A 16,971-nucleotide genomic window follows, 5' to 3' on the forward strand; every position below is an offset into this window, starting at 1 on the left:
GTTCTGGCTCGCTCATCTGTACGCGCATGCGCACTGTCGGGGAGTTTTGGGCCGAATCTTTATTGCGCTGCAGAATGTTGTCCTTCGAAGGAGTTTAAATAAAGAGCCGGATCATTTGAATTTAAAGGTAAAGGGGAAGTGTGTAGCTGTAGTTGACTGTAAGAGGCACAGCAATTTAGCTCTAATATTATGCTGTTTGTATTTTTTCTGCTTTTATTTTTATATTAGCATCAGATAGCATGTCAGGTTAGCGGCAAACTGAAATGTCACTCACTGCATGTGGTTATGGCATCGTTTATCCTTATAGTTTCCTTATGCTGGGAATAAACAGGCTAAAATATCTCCCTATCAGTTATAATAACCCCTTATGAATTGTGTTTGTTTTCATTTGTCATAATAACCAGGTGCTTTCAGAGCAGTTATGACTTAAGCAGAGATGTGACGGAACTGTGCATGAGTAGGTTTCTGTCAAGGACCTCCTGCACTTTTATTTAGGAACAGGGTATGTTATATTCGACTTTTTTTGGTCGTCTTTGAGCACAATGTAAAGAATTTTCATGCTTTTTTTTTTTCTTGTTTCCCATTACAAATATCTAGAAAGTCTTAAACCAAGATGGAATTACTGAGAAGGAAAATGACTTAAGATAATACGTCCTTGTTTTCTGACAGAAGAAAAAAAAAAAAGTTCAAAATTGGGAATAAGGGAAAATAATATAATTTTTTAGTGCTGTCAAATGATTAATCGCATCAAAATAAAGTTTTGTTTACATAATATATGTGCATACTGTGTATATTTATTATGTATATATATAAATACAAACACATGCATGAATATATTTAAGAAAAATTTTATGTTTATATATTAAATATATTTATATATAAGAATACAAATATATAAGTGTATATGCATGTAAATATTTTCAAAATATATACTGTATGTGTGTGTATTTATATATACATAATAAATATACACAGTACACATACATATATTATGTAAACAAAAACTTTTATTTTGGATGCGATTAATCGAGATTAATCGTTTGACAGCTCTATTATTTTTATATAAGCATAAACTCTTGCTTTCCAATACAAATATCTAAACTTGTTTAAATCACAATACATTTACTTGAACAGGAGAATAACTTAAGACATTAAGCCTTGTTTTTGGGGAATAAATAAACAATAATTGAATTTATGTTTAAAAATAGAAAAGAATTCCACAAAGTGTTACGTTAAAAAAGAAAAGTTAAAACAAAAAATATAAATTAGAAATGAAGATATGCTCATGATTTGCTTTGACGATATTTTTATAATATGGCATGGTTGGGAAATCACTGGTTATCACAGGCCACATATTTTTCTTGTTTTGAGCATAACTTCTTGTCTTCCAGTACAAGATGGAGCTCCCAAACTACAGCCGACAGCTCATGCAGCAGCTGCATGCTTTACGTAAAGAGAAGCAGTTTTGTGACTGTTCCATCCTGGTGGGTGAGACCTCACACCCCGCTCACAAACTAGTGCTGGCAGCCTCCAGTATGTTATTTAAGTCTGTTCTGGAAGGTTCTGACAGCATCTCCATCGACACAGATTTACTGTCCTCTCAAGAGTTTTCTTCTCTTCTGGACATGGTGTACACCGGTAAACTGCCTCCTGGTAAACACAACTTCACCCGACTCATAGCCGCTGCAGACAGCTTGCAGATGTTTGATGTGGCCGTTGGTTGTAAGAACATTCTCACTGACCTCATGAAGCAGACTTCTGTGGAAACTGAGACTAAATCCATAAACCCTCAAGTTATTAAACATTGTGTTAAGGAGCCGTCTGAATTGGAAGAGCTTAAAAAGGACAAGAATAGTTTTGAAGGTAAAAAATGTACTAATTAACAGTAGAGATTTCTGTTTGAAGTCACTTTATTCCAATGGTTTTTATGAATAATGTTTATTTCTATGTTCAGAGGACAGTGCAGTTGGGTTGATCTCTCAAAATCAAGCTGGCATCACAAAAATCCTCCAGAATGGACGGGCATATGTTAAGGTTCTTGAGATGTGGGATACAGTATCCACAGAAGAGCGCCAGGTAAAATAATAGTAAAAAAAGAGATAAAAAAGTTTTGCATGTAACTGATAATTCACTTCTTAAATAAACAGTTCACCCCAAAAATGAAGATTTGCTGAAAATTTACTCTCTCAGGCCTTCATCATTACAGATTTGGGGAAATCTAGCATTACATCACTTGCTCACCAATAGATCCTCTTTAGTGAATGGGTGCCGTCAGAATGAGAGTCCAAACAGCTGATAAAAACATCACAATAATTTACAAGTAATCCACACCACTCTAGTCTATTAGTTAATGTCTTTTGAAGTGAAAGTTTGCATATTTGTAATAAACAAATCCATCATTAAACATTTTTGACTTCATGCCATTGCTTATGGCCAAAATAATTTGTAATAATGCTTCTTACACTGAAACAGTCCTTACCCTGTTGTCCTCTCATATCAAAATCCACCAACATATTTGTTTACAACTGTTCAGGACTGTTTTTGCTTGTAAACAGTGTTTGATTTCAACATTTTTCACTGGAGAAAGCAATATTATAGATAGAGGACTCGTATTTTAGCCATAAAAAAAGCTAAAAGTTGTTGTAATGATGAATTTGTTTATTAAAAACATGCAGCTTCTCACTTTACTAGACATTAATTGATGAACTGGAGTTGTGTGGATTATTTCTGGATTATTGTGATGTTTTTAGCAGCTGTTTGTTTTTTCATTCTGACGGCACCCATTCACTGCTAGTATCCTTTGGTTAGCAAGTCACGTAATGCTACATTTCTCCAAATCTGTAACGGTGACGAAACAAACTCATCTACATCTCGGATGGCCAGAAGGAAAATAAATATTCAGCAAGTTTTCATTTTAGGTGTTGATGATCTAAAGAAACAATTAGGACTGGATTCAGATCTCACTTCTGATCTTCTGCAGGTCATATTGGACAGCTTCAGAGGAGATCCGTCAACAGATGAGGTTTACCAGAGGTTGCTCAATTTTGTGAAAATAGAGAAAGTTCTGTCAGCTCAAACAGTTCTTACTTTGTTAGAACAGCTAAAATGTTTTAATCCTGAGCTGGGATCAGTTTTGGAGGACCAGGGAAACAAGACTTGTCCTGAGCCAGAAGGTAAGCTGACCTGGGTTGAGTGAAAGTGTGACGTTTTGAATCATGGGGTATTAAAATGATACTAAAATGACTAAACATTTCAGGCAGAATTTGCTAAACTTTGAGTGAATGTACAAATAAAGATACTGATCTCTTTACTTCCAGTTCCTGCATCAGGAGTTCGGTGGTCTAGTGTACTTTTAGCCCAAATATCAGAACTATCTCATCATCTCTCCAGCGTCAGCAACCTCTCAGAGCTTTTGACCAATGCAGTAAACAGATGTACAAATGAAGTGGAAAAAGAGGTATATTTGTCTCTTACAGTTTCTTATATAGAACAGTACAATAGTACACATTGATTATAATTTGTTATATATACACTACTATTTAAAAGTTTATTGAATGTTTTTGGAAAGTCTCTTATGGTCACAGAGGCTGCATTCATTTGAAAATAATGCAGTAAATGTTATTACAATTTGAAATAACCATTGTCTGTTTGAATCTATTTTAAAATGTAATTTATTCCTGTGATGCAAAGCTAAAATTTCAGCAGCCATTACTCCAGTCTTCAGTGTCACATGATCAAACATTTATTATTATTATTATTAATGTTAAAACAGTTGTGCTGCTTTACATTTTTTATGATTCTTTAATGAGTAGAAAGTTCAGAAGAAAAGCTTTTATTTGAAATAGAAATCTTTTGACTAACTTAATGCATCCTTGCTGAATAAAGTATTAATTTCTTTCCAACAACAACAAAAAAATCTTACTGATGCCAAACTTTTAAACAGTAGTGTATGTGTCTGTTCTTCCTAAGGTAGTGCTGCAGTGCTGTTCTGCTCCTTCCCCTGTGGAGGTGGTGGAAAGTTTGTTATGTAAACTCCAAGAGATGACCATAAGTGAAGAAACATTTCTGATGCTGCTCCATGAGGTGAAGGAAAGCTCCTCAGATGTGCTTCAGCTTCTGCAGGCCCTGAAAAACGCAAGGGGTATGAACTGCAAAACCTGGCAACAATACCTGATCTGTTTCATCATACAGCAGATTCCTTTATCTAATACTTCTGATGACATATTCTTTGTCAGATGACACAACAGAAGACAGCAGTGGGATGGTTTTGTTGAAATTATATCAGAACAGACTCATAGAGCTGAATCTGGACCTCCAGCTTATCGAACAGACCCTTAAAATGGGTCCAGATATGAATGCAAATGAGAGAGAGGTATCTGTGTTGCAGTATTAATCGACCTTTTAGAATTTTAGAGTGGATTCGATGCAAGGAAGCAGCTTTTAAATGTATATGTTTGTGTCCGTTCAGTGTATTAAAGCTATTCTGGGAGAGAAAGGAGATGCTGAGGTGGTTGGAAGGCTGATATCTGCAGTGCTGGATGGTTCACTGCAGGCGGTGACTGTTTGGAGGCTTCTGCTGTGGACAGAGACACACAGTCCAGAGCTGCAGATCCTCATGCAGGAGGTCAAGGAGAAAGCAAGCGCTCAAAAACTTCTCCAAACCAGTGAGTGGTAAAAAGACTTTGAATCAACACATTGCTTTTAGCTCTGTAATTTTCTGAAAGGGTGAATGTAAATTGCATGTTTAATAAGTAAATTAGACCCATTGCTCTGTGTACCAAAATATTTTTGATGTGTTTTGTTTTTTAGTTAAAGACGTAGATGTGCTCTTTAAGCACAAATCACTCATTCTGGAAACAATCAGTGACATTACCCTGCTCGAACAAGGTTTGAACGCAATGGATCATGGGACAGAGCAATTTGCTGAGGTAAGAGGTGGAGGAAAAATATACTAAGTATATTAAATGTGTGCCTTAATTTGCATATTACACATACTGAACAGTGTGTATACACTGTAAAAAGTGATAAGTTGACTTAACTTTAAAAAATTGAGAAAACCTGTTGCCTTAAAATTTTTAAGTAAATGATAATTAAAAAAATAAGTTAAGTGAATTGTCAAGTTCACTTAACTTTTTTTTTTTTTAAGTTAAGTCAACTTATCACTTTTTACAGTGTATATACAGATAAGATGCACAGACATGACGCGGTCATAACTTGTTGCATAAAAGATTTATTTAAACAATTAAATAAAATTAAGATATCACTAACTGGTAAAGTAAAGTATAATGAGCATATAGTCTAATATTTTGCAAAATGCTCTTCTCAAAGTTTGGGTTCGGTATGAGTTTTTTTTTTTAAATGTAATTAATTTATGCCTGTGATAACAAAGCTGACATTTCAGCTTTTGGTGGTCAAGAAAGATTTCTTATTATCAATGCTTAAAACAGGTCTTAATATTTTTGTGGAAACTGTGATACTTTTTTTTTTTTTTTTTTGCAGGATTCTTTGATAAATAGAAAGTTCAAAAGACCAGCATTTATATGAAATGGAAAACCTTTTGTAACATTTTAATTTTTTACTGTCACTTTTGATCAATTCCATGTGTCCTTGCTGAATAAAATGATTAATTTCTTTCAAAATAATAATCATAATTAAAACAAAACTTACTGATCACAAACTTTTGAACACTAGTGTAATTTTGACAGTAGTGTATTAGTCTAAAATGCACAGATGCCTATTTAAAAAATCCACTCAGGCACCTTTGCTTTACCGTTTTTAACATTGTGTTTCCTGCAGAGTTTAGTTTTTGTGGCAGAGGAGCCTATGTACAGCATATAAAATAAAATACAATATTATATAACATTACTTTTGTGCATCTCAGTTTCTCCAGAGCTGTCGGAGAGCCGATGGTGAGCTGGAGTCAGTTCATCAGACTGTCGAGAGAGTTTTGAGTCGTGACTCACAGTTTGCCAGTTCACTGTGCCAGCTGCTGTCTGCCAACCAGCGGAATTTCCCGCAGCTGAAAGACCTCAAACATACTGGTGAAGGACTTTTCAGTGCATAGAGATTTCTGTCCAAGTGATATGATAGTCAGGCATCACTTTTGAAACAAACCTTTACATTGTATCCATATTCTAAATAGGGCCTGATTCTGCAAAATCTGAGGTTGAGCAGGAAGGATCTACCGCCGACTCTGAGGATGATGATGGAGACGACTCCAAAACAAAAGGCAGAAGAAAGGCTGTCCCCGTGTCGTACCGCTGCGAGTGGTGTAATAAGACGTTTGACTTTAAATGCCGTCTGATAAAGCATAAGAAGGGCTGTGCCCTCGCGCCAGGGAAGGAGCAGCGCTGCTCCGAGTGTTCAATGGCCTTTCCGACGCTCAAGAGCCTTCACCAGCACTGCATGGAAGTCCATGGTGGCCCTCCGGCTAAGAAGAAGAAAACAGAACAAGTACCATGTGATATGTGCGACAAGACTTTCAAACACTCTTCAGGTATTCAATGATGCTTTTCAAGTTGAAAAAATGCTGGCTCATACAAGTGACGCAGATCCAAAACTGGCCTGCAACAGTATCCTCTTATAAATAATAATTTAGTGTCTCTCTCCATTATGATGTCAAAAGTACTTGAAAACTCGAAGCCATTGTTTTAATTTAATTTGTAATTATTATTATTAGTATAACAATATTTGGTAACACTTTATTTTGAGGTGTCCTTTTTACACGTTAACAATAAATTATGCATAATTACATGCAAGTAACCCTAAACCAAACCCTAATCCTAACCCTGACCATAACCATATATTAATATTTAACTTTCATTAACAACAACAATAATGATTGTTGAAGAACATTAAATCTAAATATTTGTAGATTATTTTATATTTATGTTTATATTACAAATTAAATAATATTAATTGTTATTATGGTAAACGACAATATAAATATATAATAATATAAATATTTTTATGTTATCAATTATGAATGAAAATACGCTCTATAATACTAATTACTAATATGATTATACAAAAAATAACAATTAATTAATATCATTATTAAGCTGTGTGGTATTGAAAACACTTGTTTATTTAAAACAAATATTATATATACTATGTTATTAATTGTGAATTAAGTGATGATAATAACAACAACAACAACAATAATAATATAAACTATTATATTATAGTAGTTGTTAGTATTTTTATTATTATTATTGTTGTTGTTGTTGTTGTTATTAATTAAATAAACAAGTGTTTTCATTAGCATGTTACTTTTTGCTAAGGTATCAAAATTGGTATAGAGTATCCTAAAAACTTTACTGGTATGAAATGTTGAAATGTGAAAACACTACTTCTCCACAAAATTAAAATAAATATGTGAAAGGTGAAAAGTGTCATTTTTGGACACAAAATGGACCTTAGACACCAATCACTCTTTTGTCAGCACTGTTTGATGTGTTCAGTGCTTATATCTTTCAGGTCTTTTATATCATAAACGCACTGAACATTTCGAGGAGAGACCGTACGCATGCGAGGAGTGTGGGGCGAAGTTTGCTGCCACCTCATCTCTGAAGAACCACATGCGTCTACATACAGGAGAGAAACCCTTCCACTGCAAACACTGTGACATGAGCTTTTCTGTGGCTGCCGCTCTCTCATACCACACCAAGAAGAAGCATGCTGAGGGTGGGATGGTTCAAACATTTTTTGTGATTTGTTTGTATCATGCATACAGTAGCATATGTGGAAACCAACATGGCTAATTTCTGCATTTGCAGGTAAAATGTACTGCTGTCAGTACTGCTCGGCCTCATTTGCTCAGTCCATTGAACTGACGCGTCACGTCCGCACGCACACGGGAGACAAGCCGTATGTCTGCAGGGAATGCGGCAAAGGCTTCAAACAAGCCAACGGGCTGTCCGTCCATCTCCAGAACTTTCATAGTGAGCACATCCACACCGGTCACTTGATATATTTCACTTCATAATAAACGCGAACTAAAATGTTATTTGTCCCATCAGACATTACAGAACCACATGACTGCCAGAAATGCCGAGTGAGTTTCTCCTCTCTGGACGAGCTCCGACAGCACATCCAGGAGGTGCATCCGAAAGAGCTGCACCAATGTCCCGAGTGCAGCAAGATCTTCAACAGTGAAGCCAATCTGGAGAAACACATGAACATTCATGACGGAAACAAACCTTACAGCTGCAAGACATGTAAAAAGTCCTATCAGGTAAGAACAACACACTGCATCTGTTGAATGGTAAAGGAGTATTTCTCTTCAGCAGAAAATTGTTACAACGTGGCTCTCTTTTTGTGCAATTTGCTTAAAAGGGCAGTGTTTATGAATGAAACAAACAAGTACAGTGACACTTAAACTACACATAAAAATAAAACCCACATACAAAATATCAAACCCAGTGATATTTATTTTAAATTTGTATTTATAAATTTAGCAGAAGCTTTTATCCAGAGCAACAAGCAATTCTTCAAAGAGCCAACAATTAAACACAGCACAAGCATACTTTCCAAGCAAAATTATTATATTATATTACATTATTCAGAACATTTGGGGTGAGTAGATTTAAATGTCTTTGAAAGACATATTTTATGCTTGCCAAGGCATATTTATTTGATTTTAAAAATGCAGTAAAAATAGTAGTATTGTGATATACAATTGCAAATTAAAATACCTATTTTCTATTTTTATATATTTTAAAATGTAATGTATTCCTGTGATGCAAAGCTGAATTTTCAGCATCATTACTCCAGTCTTCAGTATCACATGATCCTTCAGAAATCATTCTAATATGCTGATTTGTTGCTCATATGCTGATTTTTTTATTATCAACGTTAAAATCAATTGTGGTTGAATATTTGATGAGTATTATAGAATTATGTTTTAATCATATAATAATATATTTTTTAATATTTGTATAATCTAAAATTATATATACAAATATATATTACATTTACATTTAGTTATTTAGCAGTTGCTTTTATCTAAAGCGACTTAAAAATTAGGATAGTATATTCTTTTAATTATACGTGTAGTTAATTTTTTGTGTTTTTATTTTAAATATATAAGATAAAATATAAAATGTAATGATTTTATATGTGTTTCTGATTCAGACACTCTCTGGTCTGTGGTACCACAATCGTACGGCTCACCCTGAGAGCGCCTCTGCCCAGGGCAACAAAGCCATCAAATCTCTGCTGCAGTGTGACAAGTGTGACAAGACATTTAGCAACCGAAATAGTCTGTTAAAACACCAGATAACCAATCACACAGGTGAGGAGTGACCACTGATCCTTGAAAGTTATTTCTACCGTTACTGTTAATTACATTTACCATGTGCTAGTATTGATCATGTGTGCGTTTGTTGTTCAGAAGTGCGCTTGTGGAAGTGTGTGAACTGTGACAGCACTATGACGAGCGAGCAGGAGTTACAGCAGCACATATGCAGCAGTCAGGCGAGTCAGACCGGCTCTGTGTTCAGCTGTATGGTCTGCTCTCTCCACTTCACCTCAGAGCCTGAGTTCCAGCAGCACTTCCTGTCTAAACATCTGCAGGTCATGCAAGAGGAAGCACAGACACAGGCCTCCAGTGCTCAAACGGTGACGCCCCCAACCTCTCATAATGCCTCAAATCAAAAATCTCTCATATTCAAACTTTTATAGGGATAGTTCACTCAAAAATGAACATTCTGTCATTAATTACTCAACCTCATGTCGTTCCTGACTTGTAAGACCTGTTCATCTTCGGAACACAAATTAAGATATTTCTGATGAAATCCGAGAACTTTTGACCCTGCATAAACAGCAACACAACTACCATGTTCAAGGACCAGAAAATTAGTAAGGACATCGTTAAAATAAAAAAAATAAAGCTCTTGGATTTCATTAAAAATATCTTAATTTGTGTCTCGAAGATAAACGAAGGCCTTACGGGTTTGGAACGACATAAGGGTGAGTAATTAATGACAGAACTTTCATTTTTGGGTGAACTTGAATTAGAAATTGTGCATTTATTTATGGGAAGTGAAATTACATTTATTCTGCAGTGCAAATATTGGTTAAAAGGATGATGAACGTATATAGTACATAAAAAAATGAATATGAAGATCATACTGTTATCCATGAATTCCATCTGTTTTACTTAATGATTAAATTATTTCACTACAATAATAATTATAATATACACTATAATTTTTCATGTTATTATTAGTATTATTGATGTATAATTATAATTATTATTAAATAAATGAACAAGTGTTTTCATTAGCACATTAATTTTTACTATTATATCAAAATTGAATCTTGAAATTTTACTGGTATCACTTACGGAGATGTTGTGAAAACACTATCTTTAATATATCTATTAAACAAAACATGCCAAATGCCAATAATTAGTAATTATTTAATGATTAATTATAGAAAATGTCAAGGTATTTGTGACTCTTTCCAGGTGATTCAGTGTGAGGAGGCAGCCGGTCAAGAGGCAGAGCAAGTGATTAGCCTTGAGCAATCCGGGATTGAAGGGTCACCGCAGGTGTTTGTGGCTCTGGGTGATCAGCAGGAAGCAGCCAGCGGCGCTGGGATCGTGACCGTGAGTATGGAGGATCTACTGAACGGCACCGTCACGCTCATCTGTGAAGAGGGCCAGTGAACTCTGGATCACATGGCTTTATGATCATGACTTTTCTTTGAGACCGAGTGCTGATGTTTCTTTTATGTGGGATTACACACGGTATTAAAGGACTTCAGACCTTGTGATTTTACAATCGTGTTAGTTTTTTTTTTTGTACAAGAATGAATATGATTTTTAATGAACGCATTAACTTTAGTCTCTGGGTCACTTGATTTGTTTTTCTCTCTTGGAAGAGTGTTTTCAGGCTTAGCGTACACAAGCATGCAAAATCCATGTTAAAAATAGCGCAAGATGACGTCAGTCTCTTTGGTGCAGTCTGAATCTCTTTTGATTGTGCTTCATTATGAATGATTTATTTATTAAAAGTGTTCAGAGAAGCACAAACGGATTTTAAATGAGAAAAGTCACTTGAATTTGTTTCCAACACATTATCTACCTCTGATCAAGCTTCATGTACAGAGATGATATTTGTTTCTGGCATGCTTTATGATTGTTTTTTTTTTTCCTGCTAAAAATAACTTGAATAAAATATTTTGTGACCAAGCAGACTGTTTGATTAACTTTCATTTCTACAATCTGATGAAATTTGTATAAATAAGTATAAATGTAAATGTTATTAATAAATATTACATAAGCAGGTAGAACATTGCAAGTGTTTTTGTAAATTATTAGTTTATTTTACAGAAATTTTCAACGCATTGAGTAAAAACAATCATTTACCGTTCATATTAAAGACCACACAACCCTCAAATATTTCTCATACTGTAGAGAGTAAAATAGTCAAAAATATATATAGTTTTTAGTTAATAAGCCAATAATTCGTAGACAACCCTGAGTCATTGTTTTTTACATTCATAAGAGTGTAGCTTTTAAATCTTAAAATCTGACCACATTGTGCAGTTACACAAATAATAACTGCACACTCAGAAACTTTTGCTGCTGAATCAATACAGTAAACAGTCTGGGTTAAACTGGAATTCATCATAATTCAGTCAGAGTCCACTGCACATAAACATTATAACAGTTGACTGTTGGTATTCAGTACAAAAATAATACAGGCATAAATAAACAAGACACAAGTTATCATGTGCCACATAAGGCAAAGAACTATGCTGCTTCTGACTTTACAAATAAAGCTTTAAAGCAACAGGTGCGCGTATTAATTTGCTTATTTTACTGTCCAGACTCAATTTGCACAATATAACAATTTCAAACTAAATCAAAGTTTACTGAAAATGTACTCATCCTCAGGCCACCCAAGATGTAGATGAGTTTGTTTCTTGTGGATTATTGTGATGTTTTTATCAGTTGTTTGGACTCTCATTCTGATGGCACCCATTCACTGCAGAGTATCCACTGGTGAGCAGTGAACGCAATGCTAAATTTCTCCAAATCTGTTCCGATTAAGAATCAAACTCATCTACATCTCGGATGGCTTGAGGGTGAGTCAATTTCTAGCAAATTTTCATTTTCGGATGAACTACTGCTGTAAAAATACACAAACACAAGCTGGTTATCAGCCATAATAAAAATAAATGTGGGGTATGACAAATTTCTCCTTGCATTCCTAATCCATACAAAGAAAAAACTGTCAAAATAACTGTCATTTTTATATCATGTTGTGTTATGTCAATATCATACGGTTTCATATGTATGAAGGCACACAATGAAAAACTGTAACATAAACAAACAAAACTACAGCACTCTAAAATAATGCAAAACTCACACAGACAAGTGTTAAAAGAAGAGAAGAACGTGACGATGCATATAACATTTCCAAGCTTGCTATAATACAATAGGAAAATTCTTACAATGCAAATGTCAGCAAGGCTCCCTATTCAGCAGTGCATAGTAACACAACACCAAAAAACAGCTCTCAATTCATCACATAAAATGTATCCTGTGCAAAGCACAGCCAGTTGCTTGTATTAAGTTTCAAACAATATGTATATATAGAATTACTCATTTACAATGTTCAAGCATGTCCTCAAGAACAGAATATGAGTAGTCAGCATACTTAAATGTGCACTTAAGGCGAATTAATTCGATAGTGAGCATCAGTACACCAGACTCACTATGAAGGTCAAACATTATTGTGTTTTAAACCAAAAGTATGTAAATACTGAAAATATGCTAAATGCAACTATATTTTCAATGCATAGTCTTTGGGAACAAGAGCAACTGAAAAATAAAATCCCATGTAGAATCTGAAATAAGTTACCTGAGGTTTCACAATAAATCACAAGGACTCGCTGGATCGTGTAATCATTAACAGATTATTCACTTCCTTAAAGTGACTACACAGATTTCACTAAAGGCCTTAAAGGGATAGTTCACCCAAAAATTAAAATTCTGCCATTAATTACTCACCCTCATGTCATTTCAAACCTGTAAGACCTTCGTTCAATTCCTTCAATTAAGATATTGTTGATGAAATCCGAGAGCTTTTTGTACCTGCATAGAAAGCAACGCAACTGAAATGTTCCCAGGCCCAGAAAGTCGTTGAATAAAGTCATTATTTTTGTTTTCTTTGCGCACAAAAAGTATTCTTGCAGCATAGTAAAATTACAGTTAGTTAACCACCAATGTCCTTACTGCCTTTCTAGATCGGGGAACATTTCAGTTACATTTGATCTAAAATATCTTAATTTGTTTTCCGAAGATGAACGAAGGTCTTACGGTTTTGGAATGACATGAGGGTGAGTAATTTTTGGGTGAACTATCCTTTTAAGTTGCTCACTTTCGTTGGAAAGACTCTATGATCACTCCTCTTACTGAAAGTGTACTTCAAGGCCACAAAAATGCTGTCTGGGCTGAGTCAGAAATTGTCAGAGGTGGTGCTTTTTTTTCAGTACGTAATTACTTCCCTTCTATATAGTATGCAAAAATAGTCATCGAAAGATGTAGTACCTACTCAAACAGTAACCGATTTTAGATAGACCACTGGACTTTTTGCTGGCTCTAATTTGTTCGCCAAAAATACAAAAGTGCTCTTGGACTTTATACTGACACCTACTGGCCTGGATGAATGCGTTGTTTTTTTTTTTTATGTCATCACAGAGTAGTGTTGCTTCTAAAGCCTACTATAGTCCAGATAAATAGGCTCTAATTTGAGGTTTTAGTTTTCAGCTAGTAATCTTCTTTTTGGGCAGGAAGGCACTAGTGATTTGGTCCATCACCACTAAGGCAGGAAAAAGTGGGAGGAGTAGGAATATATACCAGACTGTGCCTGTCACCGATGCCTGAAACCAGTCTGTAAACATGGCTGACATGACCGTGACGGTGGCCAGCAGGTAGGCCACCAGACCACATGTGGCATGATACAGTCTCAACCGAGGAAACGAGTGAGTACTGACGAGTTTGGGGAAGAGGAGAAAGACGCCACAGATCGCCTGCAGCACGGTAGCAGCCATCGTAGTGACTCCCAGCAGGCTGTGCCAGGAAGTGAAGTGAGGATGCTCCTTTATGTTCTTGCTAGCCACCATGAAGAAGAATCCTGTAGCTCCACACACCAGCAGCACAGCCTGGAAGAACCAGTGCAGACGGACCTTCCACTTACGAGATTTGAAGCAGAACAGACTGCCCTCGGCGGAGAAAAGCAGAATCCCTTCTGTCATGCACAGACAAAACTAAAACAGAAGAGAGAAATAGTAAAGCTTTGATGAAGACCCTTAAAGGTAAGGTGCTCTTTTGAAAAGGAAATGTTCAATACATGTAGACAAATGCAACAAAACAGTTGACAAGCCAAATTGCTACTATAAAAAAAATGCTTGTCCCACCTGCAGGGTCCTCTGATTGGTCCATTGTTTTGGAACTTTACATTAATAAGCATAATGAGCGTATAAAAGTTGAAATTCTTTCAAATGCAGCACTCGTGTACGAGACACTGCAAAAGACGTGGGCGCAACGGTTATTCACGTCTATCTAGCGTGTGATTACATAGAAAAACAACAGAAAAGTAGTGCATTGGAATTGAGAAATGCGTTCTGTGGGAACAGCCCCTTACTCTAGTCTTTAATATCACATGATCCTTCAGAAATCATTCTAATGCTGATTTGTTGCTCAAGAAACATTTCTTATCAATTTTAAAAACAGTTTGGGCTGCTAAATATTTTTGTGGAAACTGATGCAATTTTCAGGATTCTTTTATAAACAAAGAAACAAAACTGTTTATTTAAAACATAATTTGTTTTAGCAAAAAAAGTCTTACTGGAAAAAAAGTCTATTTCTATTAGACTATTTCCTATACTGGACATGAGTCAAAATCTGAGACTGACCTCTGTCAGGTCATGTCACATTATTAGTACAGAATGTGTTATCTTTGTCATCAAGGTGAATGTAATCAGATTCCCACAGGAAAGCAGCTGAAGCTAATTCCATTGTCTTTGTGTTTCACCACACTCAATTCATTATTTACAAAAGACATATTTTATTCATTCCCTGAGAGGCTGAACATCTCTGAGACGCAATGCATTATTAAAAACCCCAGGAGTGATTATATATTTAAAATATTATCCATTTTATCAGTTTATGGCTGAAAACATGATGCACTATAATATTTTATTGTGTATTTGAATGTATGAAAAATTACCCCAAGTGACATGCAGACAGGATGCCATGAGAAGAGACCTGAAATGAATAAACACAGGAGTTAAAGTAAAATAGAGATTTTTAATATTTGGAAATACTTTATATTCATTTTCATTTTATTACCAAAAAAATATGCACTTATTGTCATTAGTTTATGGTCATATTGCAGAATTACCGTGTTACAAGTCCAAAAAGCATAGTAATATACCATGGTTCTTTTTGTACTTTCAAATTGAAACATCAAAATACTGTTAAATCACCACGGTACATCTTGTCAAAAACATATTACAATGGTTTTGAATATTTTTAATATCACAGTACTTTGATACATACCATGGTAGTGACTGATTATTGTACTTATAACCCATTGTACTCCAATTGACAATATCATAAAATTTGAATAGTACACTTCCAAAACATGGTACTACCATAGTAACATCTAAAAACCAAGGTCACTCAGACATATTCACAAATCAATGTAGGCCCATATTTAATATTGATCTGTCAGTTATTGTATGCGTTTGTGTTTTATGTTATGAATACTTATAAAGTATTACCAATACTTTTTTAACACCATAAACTGTCATAGTACCATCATATTTTTGGGCATATGGTACTATGGTATTGTTAAGTAACGTTACTTTGAATTTCCATGGCATTACCGTCTGATACCATCACTATGCCATGGTACTGCCACAGTACTTTTTGTAAAAGAAAGAGCTGATGTAGAGCAGTAACTCACTTGTTCCTGGTCTGGACAGTATGGATGCGAGAATGACCAGGCCCAGCGAGATAACGTGCGCAGCGAGCACAGCCGCTCTGCGCAGCCACGCATAGAGCCAGAACTCCCGCATCCCGAGCCCCTCTCCCACCGCGCTGTACTCCAGCATCCCTCTCGCCATTCCTGAGGATTAATTCGCGACTCGGGACTTTTACATGCACGCCTAAATCACACAATAGAAATACATCTTAAGTGTCATTCCTACTGAGCTTCACAAAACCTGATTTGAAGATCCGAAACGCATAATATTTTAACTTCTTAACTATCTGGGTAAAATGAAACATGCGAAAGCTAGGTTGTTAATCCTGTTGGATGCCATTTTCGTGTTTGTGACAGCGAGACTTAGAAACGCATTTCCTGGATTGGAGTCCTACTACAGTAAAGGACTGGCTCTTAATATTCAGGAGCCATGCAGTTGCGATTGGAAGGTTACCAAGCAACGCGAATACGACAACATTAATATTCAACAGCCAAGCGTTCGCCATTGGTGCGCAGCCGAGGAACGTCAGCATAGCCTTTTTAATATTCGAAATAAACATGATACTTAACTGTAATCTACTTAATTATTCATGATCTACGCTTCTGCCGGTGTAGTTACGCATGCGCAAGATTGTTAAAGCAAGAGAAACAGCAGGGAGACGTCTAATGACGAACAGGTGACCCGTTTCACACACACAAAACCAACTTTTGCCAATTTTGTAGACTTGGCGAATGATGCTCTTAAATTCTTAATTACGTTCTACTATAACAAACGAATTTCCAGTATTTTTCCATGATTATTGAATAAGAATAAAAATAATAAATTTCAAATCCTTATTCAATAATCATGGGAAAATACTGGAAATTCGTTTAAGGATTTACATTTTTTTTAAAAATTTTCTTAAATAGAAACTGCAGTCAAAGAGAGCTCAAACGTCACTAAAACAGAAAAGAAAAAGAAAAAGAC

General features: G+C 35.4%; 2 protein-coding genes across 5 annotated transcripts; one reads left to right on the plus strand and one right to left on the minus strand.

Moving 5' to 3' along the window:
• On the plus strand, nt 1-11,200 carry zbtb40 (zinc finger and BTB domain containing 40). 3 transcript variants are annotated; one of them, XM_058790439.1, is made up of 19 exons: nt 1-127; nt 405-502; nt 1,392-1,484; nt 1,588-1,863; nt 1,955-2,076; nt 2,981-3,173; nt 3,318-3,457; nt 3,970-4,141; nt 4,236-4,372; nt 4,469-4,664; nt 4,810-4,928; nt 5,882-6,041; nt 6,143-6,496; nt 7,480-7,686; nt 7,779-7,943; nt 8,022-8,236; nt 9,136-9,295; nt 9,395-9,621; nt 10,472-11,200. In XM_058790439.1, the coding sequence occupies exons 4-19, from the start codon at nt 1,626-1,628 to the stop codon at nt 10,670-10,672; spliced, it is 3,006 nt and encodes a 1,001-aa protein (XP_058646422.1). In that variant the 5' UTR covers nt 1-127; nt 405-502; nt 1,392-1,484; nt 1,588-1,625; the 3' UTR covers nt 10,673-11,200. The 3 variants fall into 3 exon arrangements, with proteins under 3 accessions (XP_058646422.1, XP_058646419.1, XP_058646421.1); XM_058790436.1 differs by having other exon boundaries at nt 1,392-1,863; XM_058790438.1 differs by lacking the exon at nt 405-502 and having other exon boundaries at nt 7-127; nt 1,392-1,863.
• A 107-nt stretch (nt 11,201-11,307) lies between these two features.
• LOC131549055 (probable transmembrane reductase CYB561D1) lies at nt 11,308-16,823 on the minus strand. Of its 2 annotated transcripts, none has more exons than XM_058790837.1 (4): nt 16,575-16,823; nt 15,987-16,188; nt 15,246-15,283; nt 11,308-14,283 (listed from the first exon to the last, which is right to left on the minus strand). In XM_058790837.1, the coding sequence occupies exons 2-4, from the start codon at nt 16,144-16,146 to the stop codon at nt 13,780-13,782; spliced, it is 702 nt and encodes a 233-aa protein (XP_058646820.1). In that variant the 5' UTR covers nt 16,147-16,188; nt 16,575-16,823; the 3' UTR covers nt 11,308-13,779. The 2 variants fall into 2 exon arrangements, with proteins under 2 accessions (XP_058646820.1, XP_058646819.1); XM_058790836.1 differs by lacking the exon at nt 16,575-16,823 and adding an exon at nt 16,289-16,565.
• Between the last annotated feature and the right edge of the window lie 148 nt (nt 16,824-16,971).

Source organism: Onychostoma macrolepis, chromosome 11 (assembly GCF_012432095.1).
Source record: "Onychostoma macrolepis isolate SWU-2019 chromosome 11, ASM1243209v1, whole genome shotgun sequence".
Classification (NCBI taxonomy): Eukaryota; Metazoa; Chordata; class Actinopteri; order Cypriniformes; family Cyprinidae; genus Onychostoma; species Onychostoma macrolepis.